This window comes from Mesoplodon bidens, assembly GCF_964165515.1.
Source record: "Mesoplodon bidens genome assembly, chromosome: 11".
Lineage (NCBI taxonomy): Eukaryota > Metazoa > Chordata > Mammalia > Artiodactyla > Ziphiidae > Mesoplodon > Mesoplodon bidens.
The window spans coordinates 82696041-82716703 of NC_138167.1; the positions used below are offsets into that span (position 1 = coordinate 82696041).

The following is a 20663-nucleotide window of genomic DNA, read 5'->3' on the forward strand; positions in this document are numbered from 1 at the left end:
TGCATCTTTATTCCTGTTCTGCCCCTATGTTCTTCAGAACCATTTTTTTTTTAGATTCCATATATATATGTGTTAACATACAGTAATTGTTTTTCTCTTTCTGACTTAGTTCACTCTGTATGACAGACTCTAGGTCCATCCACCTCACTACAAATAACTCAGTTTCGTTCCGTTTTATGGCTGAGTAATATTCCATTGTGTATATGTACCACATCTTCTTTATACATTCATCTGTCAATGGACATTTAGGTTGGTTCCATGTCCTGGCTATTGTAAACAGAGCTGCAATGAACATTGTGGTACATGACTCTTTTTGAATTATGATTTTCTCAGGGTATAAACCCAGTAGTGGGATTGCTGGGTCATATGGTAGTTCTATGTTTAGTTTCTTAAGGAACCTCCATACTGTTCTCCATAGTGGCTGTATCAGTTTCCATTCCTACCAACAGTGCAAGAGGGTTCCCTTTTCCCCACACCCTTTCCAGCATTTATTGTTTGTAGAATTTTTGATGATGGCCATTCTGACCGTGTGAGGTGATACCTCATTATAGTTCTGATTTGCATTTCTCTAATGATTAGTGATGTTGAGCATCCTTTCATGTGTTTGTTGGCAATCTGTATATCGTCTTTGGAGAAATGTCTATTTAGGTCTTCTGCCCATTTTTGGATTGGGTTGTTTGTTTTTTTGATATTGAGCTGCATGAGCTGCTTGTAAATTGTGGAGACTAATCCTTTTTTTGTTTGTTTTTGTTTTTTGGGTACGCGGGCTTCTCACTGTTGTGGCCTCTCCCGTTGCGGAGCACAGGCTCCGGACGCGCAGGCTCAGCGGCCATGGCTCACGGGACCAGCCGCTCCGCGGCATGTGGGATCTTCCTGGACTGGGGCACGAACCCGTGTCCCCTGCATCGGCAGGCGGACTCTCAACCACTGCACCACCAGGGAAGCCCTGGAGACTAATCCTTTGTCAGTTGCTTCGTTTGCAAATATTTTCTCCGATTCTGTCTTTTCGTCTTGTTTACGTTTTCCTTTGCTGTGCAAAAGCTTTTAAGTTTCATTAGGTCCCATTTGTTTGTCTTTGTTTCCATTTCTCTAGGAGGCAGGTCAAAAAGGGTCTTGCTGTGATGTATGTCATAGAGGAACTTCCTTATTTTTCAAACCAATTTTAGTCAGTGCGTTCACATCTCACTGTGCCATTTCCAGAGCTTTCCACCCAGATTTCTAGCACCTGATCCCTCCTACTGTCTCCACCAAAGGACTTGGTTAAGGTGTCTTGCCAGAGTCCACTCACACAGCACATACCTGAGTGCCTACTCTGTTCACTAAAACCAGATTAATCTTTCTACCACAACACTCTTGTCCTGGGCCTAACCTGTTCAGAAACTTGCAGTGGCTTCCCCTGACTTTAAGAATGAAGTTCTGGGACTTCCCTGGTGGCGCAGTGGTTAAGAATCCGCCTGCCAGTGCAGGGGACACGGGTTCGAGCCCTGGTCTAGGAAGATCCCACGTGCCGCAGAGCAACTAAACCCGTGCGCCACAACTACAGAGCCTGTGCTCTGGAGCCTGTGAGCCACAACTACTGAAGCCTGCATGCCTACAGCCTGTGATCCGCAACAAGAGAAGCCACCGCAATGAGAAGCCCATGCACCACAACAAAGAGTAGTCCCCGCTCGCCGCAACTAGAGAAAGCCCGCGCGCAGCAAGTAAGACCCAACCTGAGTTGATCTGACCTTGTAGTCCCCGCCCCCACTGAACCCTCCACTCTAGGAAGACTCAGGCAGCCCCCTTCTGAACAGCCCATGATGCTCCATCTCCGGAGCCTTTCCCTCACATCAAAATCTTTCCAACCTCTCAAGCTGAGGATGGCCATGCCCCTTTCCACCCAGCCATGGAATTGTTTCTTGCTGGGTTTCACTTTTCCACTTTACTCCCCCATAAGCATCATCCATTATATTCAGGAATTCATATGCTTTTCCCAATATACATAACAAGTATTTTCCTTAACACTGCATTCCTGGGTTGGCCTGCTGAGTGTGTTTTAATAAGCAGTTTTCACTAGGGCCGTCTGTATGCTTGTGCAGCCATTCATTAATTCAGTCACTGATCGCCTACTACGAACCAGTCACTACACTAGATCCTGGGGACATGACCAGGCCCCTGCCCTCTACTAACACACAATCTAAAGGGAAAGACAGTTTGATTGCAATGCTATAGAGGCTATCATAGAGGGATGGGAGCTTGGTGTGGGGGGCAGTGACTAGCTCTGATTTCCCACTTAGAGAAGAGAGGGCAAGCACTCCAGGCAGAGGGAACAGTGCTGCAAGGCCTGGAGCAGCAAAAACAAATGGCGATTTTGAGGCACAGTGTGAAAGTCCATGTGGCTAGGGTCTAGATCACAGCCCTTCTCAGACTTAACGGGCATACAAATACCTGTGGGCTTCTTAAGACCAGATTCTGTTTCAGCAGGTCTGGAGTAGAACTGAAGTTCTGCATTTCGAGCCAGCTCCTATGAGTTGCAAGAGCTTACAGGACACTGCCCTGGGAGGACTAAGGCAGTTCCAGGTGGGTATCTTCTGCTTTCATTCAAAAAAGACATGAACACTACTTGTGTAGAGTGAATATCTCCTAGAAAGAAAACAGGAAGTGCTTCACCTTTTTATTCTGTAGTTATAAGGATATACTTCTACGTGGCTTGGGTTCCAGGGCAGACCTAATCTTTACTTTTGGCCTTTATATGTACCTCCTGCATCCCAAACTCCCACCATCGACTGGGAAACCGGTCACAGGGGAGGCGTCTCCCACAGCAACTCATGCTTTCCATACCCCCTCACGGCTTCTTCGCCAAGCATGTGAGGGGCAGAGCTCCAGGTACCCCACGCTACTAGCCCGTGATAGCGATGTGCACTGTTACCCTTAACCTTCTGACAAGGGGTATCTTGAGTTGATCTATGTTGAATACAGTAAAGCCTCATTGGTTCAGGCTCTACTAACTTGAAATAGGTGATAATTTGGGTACTTAATGTTTACTTCTCTAGTCATTTCTTCATAAATAGGACAAAGTTTTATCATGCAGTTGTGATTGTAAGAATGATCAAAGCATTTAAAAACATTTCAAGTAAATGGCTTTAGAAACACTCATGTATATAATCATCCACTTTTTCTTTATGTAATCCACTTTCTTCTGTAATTTGTTCATTTCCTAAAAGGTTCTAATAGACAACACCACTGACTGGCTTCCAGGGCTGTAAACAACAACAATAATAGTGGCAGCAAATATTTATTGAGAGCTATAGATTTTTTTATACATTTGTAATGTGAAGAATCAAAAACTTTAAAACTTTTTAAAAAATTACATTATTGGATTTGGTCAAAATGCATCCATTACAAGAAGGTCCCTGTACTTGTGTACAAAATGACAAGTCTTAAGCTCTGCTGTGAAGCTCTATTGCAAGGGTTGAGAAGAAAACAGAAGAATACCCTCCCTCAGAGGACCCTAATGCATTTGAAGAGCATCTAGAAAAACTATTTGAAAATAGAAATAGAAAATAGAAATAGAAAAACTATTTGCTTATTACAGATGGCTACATTTTAGCTTAGTTTGTAGCATTTGACTTGGATTTCCCACTCCCTCCCGCAATTTTCAGTAAATATAGTTTAAGAATTGAAATTTGAAAAGTAGAAACAAAATGGGAATTTTAAGCCATGTCTACCTATTTGCCAATCTGCATTTCCCCACAAAGGCATTTCTGTGATACTCCATCATATTAATCTGCAGAATATTTATAGAAAATCTTTGTGAAGTAATTTAATCCTTTGAGATTATCATCACAAATGGTTTACTTGCTTATACGTCCAGGTGCACATGTTAAAATAAGTGAATCCCCTGGGTTTTTCAAGTGGATAAACAAAATACAGAAATAGATTTAGGTGACATCATTCTGGTAAACTACTAAGGTATTTTAACTTTTAATATAACTGTATTGACTTAAACAGTACAGTGTGCTCTTTCCTTACAGATCAATCATTTTTTATAGATGACTTTTCCTTTAGCTATAACATAATCAATTAATTCGTGATGGCCTCCAAACTGGTAAATCAAATGCTCCCATCTAGAAAGAAATCAGACATAAACGGATACAAGTCAAAATTATCACTGTCAATAAATGCTAATTTCAAAATACATTCTCTAAAAATTTTTTTACACTTAGTAGTTAATATTTGGGCTTTATAAAAAATGGTAGAGTACTATGATAATTAGTCTATGATAAATCCAATATTGTTTAATGATATTAAGTATTTGATCTTAAAATATTTGATTCACATTAGAACAATGACTCTAGATCAGTGCTTCTCAAACTTTAGCATGTATCTTTCTCACCTAGAAGAATTTTTTTTTTTTGGCCCTCAGGGTACATGGGCCTCTCACTGCCATGGCCTCTCCCGTTGCGGAGCACAGGCTCCGGACGCGCAGGCTCAGCGGCCATGGCTCACGGGCCCAGCCGCTCTGCGGCATGTGGGATCCTCCCGGACCAGGGCACGAACCCGTGTCCCCTGCATCGGCAGGCAGACTCTCAACCACTGCGCCACCAGGGAAGCCCTAGAAGACTTTTTAAGACAGAGATGCTAGGCCCACTCCTGGAGTTTCTGGTTTGGTAGACTGTCCAAGAGGCCTGAGAAGTTGCATTTCCAGCAAATTCTCAGAGGATGCCCTTGCTGCTGGGACTGCACTTTGAGAACCACTGTTCTGGACTAGCAGTTGGCAAACTGTGGTCTGTGGGCCAAATCTGGCCTGATGCTTGCTTTTTATTGTTTTTGAGCTAAGATAGTTTTGTTTGGGGTTTTCTAAATTATGACTTAAAATGAAAAACAAAGACAATAATATTCTGTGACATAAAAATTATATAAAATTCAAATTTCAATGTCCATAAATAAAGTGTTATTGGAACAGTAAAAAAAAAATTTGCTTCAGTTAAATGATGCATGAATGGTAACATCAGCATCACTTTCGATAGAGACAATGGCTTATGACCCTTGAGAGTAGAACTATGGAGCCACTCTCTTCTGTTGAACATGAGGTCCAAGGCCTGGCAGAGGCTGGCTAGGGTCCAGACACTGTAGGATTCACAACTTTAAGATTTAGAACAATAAAACTCAACTTGTTACACTGGAGGCCCAGGAGGCTGTGAGTGAGTAATACAAAACAAGAGGCAGGAAAACTGAAGCAAGGCTTTTGGGATCCAGCAGGAATGAGAAGTCAGAGAGGTAATGAATCAGAACCAGGATGACAAGCCAGAGTTGGGACCTGCGTGGCCCAACACAAGCAGAAAAGGTCAGAACTCAAGAAGAAAAACAAACACAGGTCAGAGGGCGCAACTCCAAAGTCCAGGTAAACAGAGCAGAAACCTGGAGATCTATGAAAGATATAAGATGGATGAAGAGACCAGAAAAGTTGGTCTACCCTGCAGTTTAGGACCTGGAGGGAGACTTTTTGCTTAGAAAGGGGTGACACTGAGAAGACTGTGTAGCTGCTGAGCTTATACAGAGCCTGACACTAATAATCAGTGGAAAAGGGATTTAAACCAAGCCTCCATATTACAGTGGGCATACAATAAAATGGCTCAGTTGGGAGAACACTCACCTGGATGAATTGATGATAATGAGATCTCCCTGTTTGCCTACTTCCAAAGATCCATGAGTGTGAGATTTTCCCAGGGCATAAGCGGCATTGATGGTGGCAGCGGCCAAGGCCTCGGGCATGGACATTCTCATGTTCACACAGGCCAGATGCATGACCATCGGCTAAGATGGGAAAAGAAAAGCATTGGAGAAAAGCAACAAAACGGCAGGTGCCACCTAGGACATTTCTCAACACAGCACAACAAATAATGATAGTTAAATGTATAAGTGGAGCTGGCCAAATTAGTATGAGAAAAGTTAAATTTACATTTACACATAAAGATTCTTATGCTTTGGGAAAGATTCATTTATTATAGAGATTACTTACCCACCCACCCCCTATATGTATTTAATATTTATTTATTACTTTTCAAGGCCACTTACTGTGTACGATGAAGCTCACCTCCACATTTACTTACTAAAACTTACTAAACTTCCTTGAGCTTATGCAATTCTGAGAGGGGAAACAGGTTACTATAAAACCACAATGCCCAAAGGCTGCATCAAAGCATAGTATCAATAGAACCTTCTCTCTTCTCTCTCAGCCTGGAGGCATTCAAGTGGCACAGAAATATCCAATTACACTGCTGTCAACACTCTTTTCTTGTTTCACAGGAAAATCTTTTCAGATCTTTGAAACATTTTAACAGTTAGTGAAATACTTTTAAGTTATTTATATGCTTGGTAGAAGTTTCATAGACTATGAAAGGCACATTAAAAATAATTACCATTGAAAAACAATATGCATTAGGGTTGAAATCGCTGCCCAGAGCGACTATTACCCCTTCATCTAACATTTTCCTGGCTCGAGGTTGCTTCAGTCTAAGGAGAGGGAAAAAAATGATGTCAGTCTCTAGAAGTGGAACTTTTGAAGAACAGATGTTCAGAGTTGAAGCAGACTTAAAGATATCCAACCCCTTCATGTTCTGGAAGAAGAAACAGAAACTCAAGATTAAGTGATTAGTGGTGGCGGCCAGCAGAACCCCAGGACTCCTGATTTTTATCATCCTGCTTTTGAAATCACTTGGCTATGGCCTATTTTTTAAATTTGGGATTATCATGACAATCTTTATATATATTCAGAGATTCTTGCAAAGGAAGAAAACTTAAAATTGTTTTCAAATGTAATAAACTTTTTTTGACTCCCAAATATAAACAATGAGGTTTAAATAATGCTTTTTAAATTAACATTTTGCAATTTTTTTGTTCATATCTCTCCCTCTCCTTTTTTTGTGGGGGAGAGGGGGTCTCAAACATTATTATAGGTCCTTTAAATTTTTGAAGGCCCAAGAAACTAATATGTAAAATATTTGTGCTCCTTCCTGGATTGGGTATCTCCCTGACCTCCTTGTAAGCTTTTTAAAGTAACTGCTCTAAGAGGAAGCTCAGAGGCCTATCTGCCTATCACCAGGTTTTACTGGAACAAACAGTTAATTTTCCTGGCAGGTTGGGCTTTCTCAGACAGGTATTCTAAGGGGGCCTGGGCTCATTCTAGGGAGGCATCCTGCAGCTGTTAGAAACTATGCCAGTGTTTGTTCAAGTCTCATAATGTTGGGGAAGGTGGGTGAATAAAATCATTTGTGCTAAGAGCCTGTAGGTTTATAGGCAAGACTGAGGCTTAGTGGAGAGAGGGGCTCAGAGGAGTCTGAATAAAGTTTGGTCAAGGAGAGACCTCCACTGGAAAGCCTTCCCAGTCACCTTGTTGGCCCTCATTTCCTCTGGCTTCCCCAGCACCCCCATACCCCTCCATTTTAGAAACAATAGCTCTTGTTTCATGACAATGATAGTGGACTGGTACTCAGCCATTATGAACCTGTACTGCCCAGGAGCTGTCTTTAAAAAAAGCCCCTGAGGGTAACCCTGATCCCCACTTTGAGACCCTACTCTAGCCTTAAGTTCAATTTGACTGATCGGTTGGTTGTAAAGTATTGAGACTATTACACCCGCCCCTCTGCTGGCAAGTCCAGCAGGGGTTAAGGATCACTGAAAGGATTATTTCTTTTTCTTATAATTTGTCCCAGCACCCAGTCCTGTCTCTGGCTAATTAATATTTTTGATTGAATGAATGAATGATACTGTTATAGTCTAGGAGTGTATGTACTAAATATGGCAAAGAATAGAATAACTTTATAGCTGTGCTCAGAATAGGTTCTATTTATGTTTTATACAAAGTCCACCTAAGTTTGGCATTCGAGGCTCCCCACAAACTGAGCCCACACTTCTTTCAGGGCCTCCTTTCTCATCCCTGCCCTACCCAATACTGCCCTCGAACCACTGGGGTTTTCTATTTGTACATTTCTGAGTCTGCCATTCTCTTTGCCTAGAATATCCACCCCTCCCTGAAATGCATTCATATTCCCAGGCCCAGCTCACATCTCACCCACCCATGCTCACTTTCCCTGGTTACTCAGCCAGAAGTGATTATCCTTTTCATTACTTCTATAGGTATTATTGTCTATTCATTTATCATGTTTCATATGCTTAGACTGCAAATTCCGTGAAGGACCATGTGTGTCTTATTCATCATTGTGTCTCTAGTACCAGTACAGTGGCTGGTATTAATAGCTGATTATGTTTTGTTAAAGGAATTCTTTAATTTTTTATTATTGTGTCTTCATTGCACTTCAGTTTTATTTTCTCCCCAAAACACAGGGACTTCTTGGCAGCCTCAATGAAAAGCATATGGTATCTAACACATGGAGATCAATAAAACTTGCCTGGTCATTAATTCAGCCAGTCATTCTAAAACCATCCCATTAGTGAAAACTCTGTGCCAGGTACTAAAGCTTCAGAGTCATCCTTGAGTCATTTCTCACAGTCCACATCCAACCCATCAGAAGATCTTGTTGGCTCCCCCTTAAAACTATATCCAGAATCCAACTCATTTTTATATCCCTCTGCTACCACCTTGGATCCAAGTCACCATCATTGCTTGCTAGGATATTTGTTAAGACCATCCTAACTGGCTTTCCTGCTTCTACCCTCAAGCCCCTTAAAATATATTATCTTCCTAGCAGCCAGAGGGATTTTTTAGAAAAATAAGTTAGATCATGCCGCCATGCTTTTAACCACTCAGTGGCTTCCCGTGGGCTTCCTGTCTGCACCATGAACTCAGCCCTTCAAGAACTGCCCCTCTTTCTGGCCTCGTCTCCTATCTCTCCCTGCCTGGCTCGTGCCTCTCTGGCCTCACTCCTGTTGCTCCTCACTCTCAGTGCATTTCTACCACTGCACTCACCATCCATCCACTCAGAACACTCTTCTAGTTATCCTGGCTCCTTCCCCCAGATATGGCTTGCTCCCTCACTTCCTGGAGGTCTCTGCCCAAATGTCCCCTCCTCCGAAAGCCTTCCCTGACCACCCTAAAAACACAGCACCCTCCCCTCAAACACTCTCTATCCTCTCACCTTACCTGGATTGTTTTCACGGCACCAAGCATCACCTGACATTTTCTGTGTTCGTTGGTCGGTTTGCACATCCCCATTAGAATGTAAGCTCCTTGAGGACAAGACTCTGTTTTACTTGTGGCTGGATCCACAGTGCCTAGAACAGTGCCTGACAAGTAGTGGCCCCCCAACACGCGTGTTGAATACAGAAATTAATCAAGGATTGGGGGTACAGAAGTGACACTTGCCCTTGAAGCATTCCCAGTCTACGACAGGCAGTTTCCAGGACCAGTTAGAATAGCGTTTCTCTGCTAGGACAATGCGTGAGAGAGGTGGGTGAAGCAGAGATACAGAGTGAGGAAAGGGTAGACGTTAAAATTTCCCTGCTGGTCACTCTGATGGCCTCCCCTCCCTTTCCCGAACTACTTAAGGAAGAGGAATATATGTATGTACAAAGAAGTAAAATTATAAAGGGGGCTCCAGATAAACTAAGGTGAATGTGTCCTGAATAGATTTAAATATTATACACAAAGATGCATAAAATAATGATTAAAAGAAGCCCTTGAGTGGCATAAGGCAATGGTTATTCTGGAAATGAGAGTCAAGAGAGTTCAGGGCGCAGCGGGGAAACCTGCAGCTCCTCCTGATGGAGAGATCAGAGAAATACAGAAACAGAGAAGCCAGAGAAGAGCATGGCTTTCTCTATGGTTGCCCCTGTCATCCAAACAGGATGTTAAACCCATCTTGTGGTGACAGCACGTGGCAGCTGCCACTGGCATAGGGACAAAGTGCAGACTTTTAATGCTGAACTGCCCTCCAGCACCACAAGTCTCAGATATTTGCTCTGCCTTAAGAGATTCAAGGTGAGTTAAAGGAATCCTTTTCTTTTGTAAAAACTTGTTGCTTGGGTGGTGGAAAACTAACCAGATTAAGTCTTGATTGATGACTCTGATGACTATTGAGATTTGCAAGAAAAGCAGCTGATCATACTGAGAACAGTTATTGATGGATATTTCCTGACGGTAACCTACATTATGTCTACTCTTTAAGAGAATAAGAGAAATGTATAATATTATATATATATGTGTGTGTATAAAATCATAATAAATTTGAAAAAAGCATTGCAATATTCCTTTCTTCTCCCTTATCAAAGTTACTTGAACTTGTTTTTCCAATCCCTCAGGCAGAGTTTCTCAATCGCAGCACAATTAATGTCTTGGACTGGATGATTCTTTGTTGTAGAAGGTTTTTCTGTGCACTGTAGGATGTTTAGCATCATCTCTGGCCTCTACCCACGAGATGCCAGTGACATCCCCTAGTTGTGACAACCAAAAATGTCTCCAGATACTGTCAAATATCCCCTGAGGAGCAAAATCACTCCAAGTTTGAGAACCACTGTCCTAAGGCCATAACTGCGGAACCACGCCCCTCCCCACAAAAAACCATGTATCACAACCACAGAGAAAGCACCCAGTCCTAAGAGGAAATCAACTGCCTCTTGAATACTGGACCTTCTGACCACAAATTCGGTGGCTGTCATGGAAGTGGTTCAATGAGTCAGGAGACCTCAGGTCTCATATTTGAACTGGAGCAACGGCAATGATAAAAGATGGACTACATGGACTCAATCCATTGAGGGCACACAGCCAAAACCCCAGGGAGATGTCACAAAATATACTTAGACATCTCCTCTTTCCTCCCACTCCCAGGATTTATGAGGATTATGGTCCCCACTTGTATCCTCTTAGAAAGCAGCTCATTCAGATTCAGAATACTGTGAAATATCCCTAATACCTTATGCATGTTTTTTAAAGTATAAAGCCTATATCACTATTTTCTCATTATAAAAGTAATGCATATTGATTTTTAATTGGAAAATTCCAAAAATGAGGAAGAAAGAAAAAGAAAGCGCCACTCTCCCCAGTAATCCCACCACTCAAACACAATTTGGGTCTAAGCTCCTTCCTCGGGGTAATTCATTACAAATATCATACCAGTATTAGCATCCTCCATGAGCTAAGTTTTCCTAATCTGCATTTTTAAGGGATTTGTAAGGGTGATGAATATTTGGGCATCTTGGAAGTCTGTGTCTCCACAGCTTATACTTGCAGCTCTCATGTTGGGGGGAGAAACCACCTCACCTCAGCATGTAGGCTGTGGTGGGCAGGAGGACAGCAGAGCACCTGGCCGCTGCCATGGCAGCAATGCCTTCATCACTCACTTCTTCCAGGTGACTGATTGCCTGGGCTCCCAGTTCCGCCCCGAGCTAAACAGAATGGGAAGAGAGACAGAGAGAAGTTTCACCAACAGCAACAACAAATCAATAACGTGCCAGCAAATGGTTTTTCCTGCAAAAATAAACAGCACTCTATTATTAAGATTTCTTGCCAACTACCTCTCACGAGCACAAGCTCGGTGATCTGAAGTGGGCAGTGTGAAGTGGATCCAGAGATATTTAGGAGGAGAATTGGGAGGACTTGCTGGTTGGCTGAAATGCAGTAGGTGAGGGGGAGGGAGGAGTCAAAATGATATCCAGGGTCTCGACTTAGGCAACAGATGGATAATGACGTCATTCACTGGAGCAGGAAACACAGGACAAGATTTGGACGTGATATTAAGAGATCATATTGAACGTGTGGTGGTTGAGACACATGTAGACTATCTGTGTTTATGCCCCAAGGGCAGTTGTTTATGTAGCTCCAGGACTTAGAGGAAAGAGCTAGACCCCCAACTGCAGGGATTTTGTGCATCTTACTGCTGAATTCTCAGTGCCTAGAACAGTGCCTGGCACACAGCAGATACTCAAATATTTGTAGAAAGCATGAATAAATTAATCTGGAAAAGACACATAGATTTGAAAATCATCCTGTGGCTATTAATGGTATGCTCCACTCAAAGTCCTCTGGGCGCTGCCACAGAAAGACCCTAGAAGCTACATGTGAAATTAACAGACTGAGCTAGGGTGGCTTCGTGTGCCAATCAAAATAGGTTGTGAATTTAGTAAATGAGATCACAAAGGTACTTCTTTTTTCTACTAGTATCACCAGGAGGAAATAATAAAAGTAAATAATCAGCAAAAAAGTCTGGGATTCCAAGGCTCAACCACACCAACCTGCACATATTTCAAACAAATTTCCCCATTCTCTATCTTTTCAGATGGTGACTCCTTCCTTTGAACAAACTCATTAAGTTTTCCACAGCACGAGTGTTGACAAAGGAAAAGCAAAAGGTCACCCATACCTCAGCAGCCTTCATTGGGTGGAGTTCATCCCCATGGAAGTTAATCTGTAACCCTATATCTTTCCCACTTTGAAGAATCCTTCTGGTGGAATCGAGATCAAAGACGCCCTTCTCACAGAACACATCTATATTGTCAACGTGTATTTCCCCATTTCTGCCAAGTTCCTTCAGCTTTGGGAGGTGGTTATTGATGATGTCATCAGCGGCTTCAGTAGCAGTTTTTCCTCTGAGGGAAGAAGAAAGTGAGATTACCATGGGCAAGGTTTTTTTTTCTTTTTTTTAATTGGAGAAAGGGTTTTTTTTGGCACTTGGAGAACCTGAGAAATTGTAGGTAAATGACCCCGAGCCTCAGAAAGGTAAAGAGAAGATCAAAGCTATAACTCAGGACTCTTAGCAATCGGGATGAGCCTACATAGCAGAGGTATTGATAAGACTTCTGTATACACTGACCCTATAGGCAGAGACTCAGATGGTTCATCCATTCTGGCACATCTGGGTTGCCTTTGGGAATGCCTGGCTGAAAAACTGAATCTTCTTGTCAAGGACACATAGAGGACATCCTGGATGCTTCCCTGACAATCCAAACATGAGCCCCTTACCTGGGCCAAGCTATTACCTTGACTTTTTCTTCCTTCTCACTGTTTCTAGGAGCATCTGCCTAAGGCTTTCTGTCTCATCAGACATAGGGGAAGAAGATAGTAGGAGGCCCTGAAATTCTTTCTAAGACTCTGGGGTAGTTATATATGAGAAAGGTACGGGCTTTTGAAGTCAGACACAGAGCTGCGCCACTTGCTAGCCGTATAACTTTGTACACATGATGTAGACATCATTTGGCATCCTCTGGGCCTCAGGCTTTATCTTCGAGGATCAAGATCAGACCTCAGAGGCTCACTGGCAGATGGAGAAATTTTCTGTAAAACTTCAGCCTTGTGTTTGGCACACAGAAGGCTCTCAGCAAAAACCATCTGGGTGGGTAGATAGAAGTGGGCTCTGAGGAGACAGGTACTTATATATGCTGTTTCTAATTCTTGAGACAACCATATAGGATAAGCGTGTTATTTAGCTGGTTTACAGATAAGCAATTCATGTTCAGAAAAGTTAAGCGATCAAAACTTAACTCAAAATCACCCAGCTGGAAGTAGCTAAGCTAGACTCGAACCCAGGTCTGGTGTCCCTCCAAAGCATGAGACTTTTCTGCCATGTCACATTGTCTTTCCTACTAAAAAAAAAAAAACAGACTATAATAGACAGGATATCCCAAAAGTCTTAGTGCAGTTTCAAGCCATAATAATTTTGGAAGTATAAATGTTAAAAACATACAACAAACATCATTGGAAATATTAAGTATTTATATTTCTTTTCTACTTAGTTCTGTAAATTTTTCATAATAATTTCAATGTTAATTTTTTTAGTTCCTTTGAATAAAGATGGTAAATGAAATATTAACATTAAAATTTTGTCAAAGTTCACAGAACTAAATAAATGTAAAAATTTTTTAATGATTAACCTTAAAAGATTTAATTAACTTATTAATATGACTTAATTAAATGGCCTATTTATGTGATTAAACCATTTTTGTAAGCCTGCAGCATTTATTATCTAAGTTAGTTATCACAACTTAAAACTGCACTAAGACTTTGGAGACGCCCTGTGAATTTTCAAGTCCTGGATTTCTTTTGGATCATTTGGTTCTGGGACTGTGGGCCTTCTGATCTAGTAATTCCGGGATGGATGAGATGCAGAAGCAGAAGGGGAGAGAATTCTCTACAGCAAATCCATACAGGAGGAACTTTCCAGATAAAGAGGAGAGCTGAAAAAAACATTTACAGCAATAAAACAAAAATGTTTGCTGATAAACAAGCAAACAGATGAACAAAAATAAAAAGCCCCCTAAGTCATCTTGACGTCAAGATTTGATCTACCTCCCACGGGGTGTTACTCAATTCCTGAAGTGCCTTTGTGCTCACTGTCATGGGAAACTATTTAAATTAATATCTGTCATTTTAAAGGAACTATCAGGGGAATTTCTTTTTGTTAACCAAGAGTTTTGAACATCTCTTCCTTCACTATTAAGGGACTTGCAAACGAACGGGTCTGGTGGGGCCCGCCTTCCTAAACCCATGTGTGTGAGATGCCTGAAGGTTGGAATCACAACACCTTTCCAAAGGCTCTACTGGTCCCTCTGCAAGAGCTAACGTGCTGGTGCACCTTCACTCCCTGGAGAATGCAGCCCCACTCAGGCACCACATGAGCCCTTCTGCATTCTCAGTACCCTGAGTTAAACCCCGGTCCCTTCGGCGGAGATTACTTTGGCACCGAGTGAGCCCCGCAGTAAGTGGCTGAGATGCCGATGTCCAGCTCCCGCCGGGCGCGCTCAATCACGCGTAGCATCTTGATCTCCGTCTCCAGGCTGAGGCCGTATCCGCTCTTGCACTCCACCAGCGTTGTCCCCGCCCTCATCATGCACCCAAGCCGCTGCTGGAAGGAGCTGAACAGCTCCTCCTCCGAGGCCTGGCGCGTGCGCTCCACCGTGAGGTTGATCCCTCCTCCGGCCTGGTGGATATCCATGTATGTGGCTCCTGCCAACTGAACACACGGTCCACCCTTAGGTCTGCAACATGCAGCGGGGTTGCAGGCAGGTCTAGAGAACCTACATACAGGGGTGATATTCGACATGACTGACCATCGATATGGCACAGACACCAACCGATCAGGAAGGATGGTGGGGCCCACAGTTCTGGAAGTCCCTACTCTGCCAGGGTGGTGGGGAGTTGCAGGGGTCAGAGGTGTTTCAGGAAGGGACTGGGGTGGCAGAAATGGGAGATGTGGGGAGGACTTGGGGCCTCAGGCTAGCGACAGTTTGCCAACAGGTACAAAAGTATTTTGGTATTTTAACAACACAGTCAGTCTCGGTGTGTACCAGCTAGTCTCGGTACCTATGAGAAAGCAAAGCTTAGGCGATTAGGGACCTCACTGTGGTTAGTCAAGTCCCCACTAAGAGACCCAGAGCATTTCCACCCCTCAGTATTTGGCCACCTAGAGTTTCGGGCCTGACCTCTGTCACTCAAGCAAATAAAGAGGCTCTTTCTGGGATCCCACTGGACCCCTGTTACTCTGGGCAGCAGGGAGTGTGGTGCAAACAAAGTGTGCCGGCCTGTGGGGCTCCCTTAGTCACACCCTTCCCTTCTGTTCTTAATTCTGTCACGTTCAAGTTATTGCAAACTCGAGCTTTTAAGGAAAGTTTCAATGGTTTTATAATAAATGATCTTCGTTCATTTCGTGTTAAAAAAACACCACCACCACCTGATGGGTTCGGCCCTTTTTGAATCACTTTCTGCATCATAGAATGAGAGAATTGGACCGTAAATCTCTAAGTTGATTTTTGGCTCTGAAATTCAAAGATTTAAGAAAGTCTTAAAAACAGTTCTAGGTTGTTGAGAAAGGTAGACAATTTTTGAAGAAATTTTTTCTTTTTCTGAAAGAATCTAATTTAGCTGTTAGGCTGCACAGGTTTTTTAAAAACAGTGTGAAGAAAAGACATGGAGGGAACAACCTGAAAAGGCTACATACTGTAGGATTCCAACTCTATGACATTCTGGAAAACGCAAAACTATGCAGACAGTAGAAAGATCAGTGGTTGCCAGGGACCTGGGGGAGAGAGGGATGAATAAGCAGAGAAGATTTTTGGGGCAGTAAAATTACTCTGTATGATACTACAATGGTGGGGGCATGTCATTATACATTTGCCCAAACCTAAAGGATGCATAACACCGCGTCAACAGTAATGAAAGCTATGAACTCTGGGTGATAATGATGTGTCAGTGTAGGTTCATCCATGGTAACAAATGTACCACTCTGTTCAGGGATGTTGACAATGGAAAAGGCTGTGCTTTGGGCAGGGAGCAGGGAGCAGTGGTATATGGGAAATCTCTGTACCTTTCATTCAATTGTTCTGTGAACCTAAAACTGCTCTAAAAAATAAAGTCTACTAAAAACAAGGAGATAAACAATGTGAAAATGGCTCAAACCAGGGATTTGAGGGTTGACTGCAGCTAATTAATGACTGACAAAGACTACAATTTATGTTTCTTAATAAGTCTCATTTTTCTGGAAAAAAAGTGGAAACAATATAAGACATTTTATTTTTGCGATTAATAATATGTTTTTCCAAGTTTGACCCCAATGAATGGTGATTTTCAAACTGTTTCCTGGAGTCCCTTCAAAGGCTACCAAGGGATGGAATGAGGAAAAGAAAAGAGAGGAGAAATTAATGAGCAAAGCAGGTCAGCTCTATTTTAAAAGGAGGATTCGGCAGCTAAAACATCTTGAAAACTATTATACTTGAAATGACTGATAGCCCTGGGCACAGTATAAAGATTTGGTACCAAGTTATAAATTGGTTAATTTTGTTGTAATTTATTTCCATAGTCCAAGCCAGTAAAAATATCTGTTAAAAAGACATGTAGACATTTGTTGTAAAGCCTAACAGCCTACAAACTCTAGAAAACCACGTCTATATTTGTGCTTTATTTTGATTTGCCATTGTTTATTGCAGTTACCTTCATCGCAAACTCATGAACTCTTTCACCAGCCCATACTGGATGTGTGTGTGCATCCACTAAACCTGTAATCAATAAATCAAATCACGTTTAAAGTTAAGAAACAGAAAGCACTTAGACAGCAGGCAGACTCTACTACACAGTTCTTAGGAAAGCATGAGGGTGGTCAGCCATCTTGGAGGAGGGTGGAGAAGGGAGAATTTGTCTGCGGGGTTCCAAGAAGACTCCCTGCATGGTTGGTCTAGAAGGCTCTAATGGAAGAGGGTGACTCAACATGATGAAAATATCCCCTAAAGAAATACAGCTCCTTTTGCCCAATAAATCCATGCTCACCAAGCAACCTTTTAAAACAAGATGTCAAATCTATTAGCTGAGCAAAACCAAGGACTATATGACCAAGGAAGAAACTGGGTGTGAAAAAGAATACTATCCCTACCCTCAATTTTGAGCAGGAAAAGTATAAAATCAGAAAGATGAATCTTTCTTTAAGAAAGAAAAATATTTTAATTAAAGAGAAACTATAAAATGATCACTTGAAACTTTGGTTTATCCCAGTACAATTTGGTAAAGTCTGTCCTTCCAGAACATTCAAAGTGCCTTATGGATTAAATGGCTCATTAGTGGTTCCGACCGGAGTAAAATCAAAGGTCCCTACCATATATTCTCTACCATATTCTGCTCTTTCTCCTGAGGTTTCACCCTGACTTTCTCTCCTGACCCCCAAGGGCCAGAGAGTAGCTCTGTCAGATGCGCACAGCACACAAGTATAAATGCTAGCCTCTGTGTTTGCGCAGAACTCAAAATTTGTGAAATTTGTTTCAGAGGATTACATAAAGCCATAAAATATAGAAAATGTAGGAGATAATGGTTAATAAACTGATTCTGTTATCAATCACTGAAGATGCAAATGAACTTCAGTGAAATCTCTAGGGTTACTTGGTTTATGTTTTTTCTGCCTGGAGATGGGTCCTTTGTTTCATACTCTATACAAATTTAGAGTGTATTCTGGAATTACAGAGAGCAATTTGCTGTCTTTGCCTCCCCTATGCCATGGATTAATAAAATTCTTCCAACAGCTTTTGAACCCAAGTCCAGCACAGCTGGTCCTCTTCAGCATATAAGTAGGAAGAAGTGGAGTGAATGAATGGGTGTGACTCCCAGCTTGCCCTTTACCTGTTTAGAGATCTTGGGTAAGATATTTCACCCCTAAACATCAGTGTTCTAATCTGCAATGTGTAGATAATGATACTTACTTTCCAGGGCAGTTCGGTTTCATTCAACATGAAAGTGCGTTTGTAAAGCAGCTAGACATTTACTAGTAGAAATTCAATACATGGTAACTATTACATTTTCATATTATTGTGAAACTTTGTTTAAAACAAGCTACTACTCTTCCTCTTTACACTACTAAAACTGCTTTCCGGGCTTTACTGAAAAAGAGGTTAATACCTGGCAAGATGCATTTCCCAGAACAGTCAATTCTTTCTTGAAATGTTTCTTCTGAAAACTGTTTTTGGATAGCATCAGCAGGACCGATGGCTTTTATGAACCCATCTCTGAATAAAAATCAAGAAATCATTACTAACTTTGGGGGAAATATTGTGAAAATTTTGACCAATGACCACGTTATCAATGCCTTTTGGTGTCAGTCAATATTTATTGTATTTCCTTCTTGAGTGTGTGTCTTTGGAAATTGACTCTAGCCACATGCAAGGCAAAAAGTCAAATCAGGTGTAGCAGAGATTGCTAATTGTTCCTCAAGATCAATGTTCCCTTTTCCCACAGTGCTAGATTCCTAAATTTTAGCTGGAGGCATGACCACCCAGAATAAAGACTACCTTTCCGTGTCTCCCATCAGCCAGGTGTGGCCATGTGACTAAGTTCTAGCCAACAGGATCGTTTTCTCTGCCTACTTCCTACTGGCTGGAATGTAGACACCATAATGAGAGATGGCACAGCAATCTTGGATGTTGGAGTAACGGTGAGCAAGAGGGCAGTGCTCAGCTGAGCAAGACAGTAGGGGTCTGGATCCTCAGAACTCCGTGGAGTATGGCCATCAACTAGCCCTAGGTTCCTACATCCAGGCAATTCTGTTAACTCATATAACAAATTTTTGATAGTAACACTGGGAATGTTTTTATTCCTTTGTTAATTAAAAACAAACACACACAGAGTCCCTAAAAGCTGGGCTCTTACACAACCCTAAGCAGCCTCAGATAAGGGATGAGACTTGTGTAATCGCAGTGCCATGGGCTCTCCAATTCAGATGGGCACCCAACCCCCATTACCACTCCAAGTCCACCCTTCCGAACTTTGGCTGTTCTTTTATTCTCAGAAGTTTAAATGAAAATAACTGAAAATGTCCTCTCTTTCTGGTGGCTGAATCTTAATTATCTATCACCCCAAACCATCACCATCTGAACGTTTTCTGTGGTTCTCAAGCTTTGGGGTGCAGACGAAGGGGGTGGGAGACGTGCTCTGTAAAAATTCAGATCTCAGAACTCCACCCATAGAGATCCTGATTCAAAAGACCTGGGGATAGGTGGGGACTGGGTGGAGGGGATTGGATGAAGGTAGTCAAAATGTACAAACTTCCAATTATAAGATAAATAAGTACTAGTGATGTAATGTACAGCATGATAAATATAATGAACACTGCTGTATGTTACTTATGAAAGTTGTTCAAAGAATAAGTCCTAGGAGTTCTGGTCACAAGGAAAAACATTTTTTCTACTTCTTTGAATTTGTATCTATATGAGAGGATGGATATTCACTATACTTACTGGTAATCATTTCATGATGTATGTAAGTCAAATCATTGTGCTGTTCACCTTAAATCTATACGGTGCTGTATGCCAACTATCTCAATAAAACTTGAAAAAAAGAAAAAAGATCTGGGGATAAGGGGGGAGGGGCGGGATCAGAAGTCTGTCTTTAAAAAAAAAATCTCAGGCCGTCTGAGGCAGGTGGTCCCCCGTCCGCACTTCAAGAAGCATTGGAGAGAACCCCTACGTCTTCAGATTGCTGCAATTATATTTTATCAGCAGAAGCGGGACCTTGATGCTCCCCAGTGGGATGTGCAGCTTGAGAGAGGTTTCCTTCAGCTGAATGACAACCGGAGGCGGCCAAACACATTAGCAACAGGCGCCAAAAGGCAGGCGTGCCAATGACTCCCTGGGTGCGGAAAGGCTGTTACCGCGTTCCCCTCCACAGCGCACAAGTTACAGAGAGAGCACCAAGCTGGGCCTTGGCTGACCGGTCCCCCCAGCACACGACCCGGGGCGCCCGCAGCTCCAGAGCGCGCGGCCACTTACGTGCCCACCACCAGGCTGGCGCCCTCCAGCACCGCCAGGCTGCGCAGCGCGTCGCGCGCCAGGAAGCGCTCGCCGCGGGCGCACACCAGCACCACTTGCCGCGCGTTCTCCAGCAGGAGGCGGTGGCCGCCCGCCATGTCGTCGCGCACCGTAGGTCTAGCAGAGGCTGCGCAGCTCCCGCCGCGGGCGGCTGGCGGCAGAGGGGGCAGGTCCGCAGGCGGCGCCGCCCGGGGCCAGCAGGGAGGGGCGGGGGCGGGCGCTCGTAGCAGCTGCCAGTCCAGACCGTTGGGGTTGCGCACCTCCTCCCGCTATCGAGCCGGCAATAAGAGTACCAGCAACGAGAATGATGATTAGTAATAAACGTTATAATGGAATCATCTCTTTCCTGGTCGCTTTGTCATGCTCTGGGTAAATGTGGTAGAGAGTCCTGTCCCTATTTTGCAGGTAAAGAAACTGCGGCTCTGCGGAGGGGAGAGAGAAAGGCGGGCTGCGAC

General features: G+C 42.9%; 1 protein-coding gene across 1 annotated transcript; it reads right to left on the minus strand.

Annotated features, from left to right (window-relative positions):
* Window positions 1-2947: 2947 nt before the first annotated feature.
* On the minus strand, window positions 2948-20579 carry AMDHD1 (amidohydrolase domain containing 1). Its single transcript, XM_081249075.1, has 9 exons — window positions 20170-20579; window positions 18305-18411; window positions 16856-16920; window positions 14605-14882; window positions 12297-12522; window positions 11198-11322; window positions 6402-6495; window positions 5636-5796; window positions 2948-4106 (listed from the first exon to the last, which is right to left on the minus strand). Exons 1-9 carry the CDS (start codon window positions 20304-20306, stop codon window positions 4019-4021), a joined length of 1281 nt encoding a protein of 426 aa, XP_081105201.1. The 5' UTR covers window positions 20307-20579; the 3' UTR covers window positions 2948-4018.
* Between the last annotated feature and the right edge of the window lie 84 nt (window positions 20580-20663).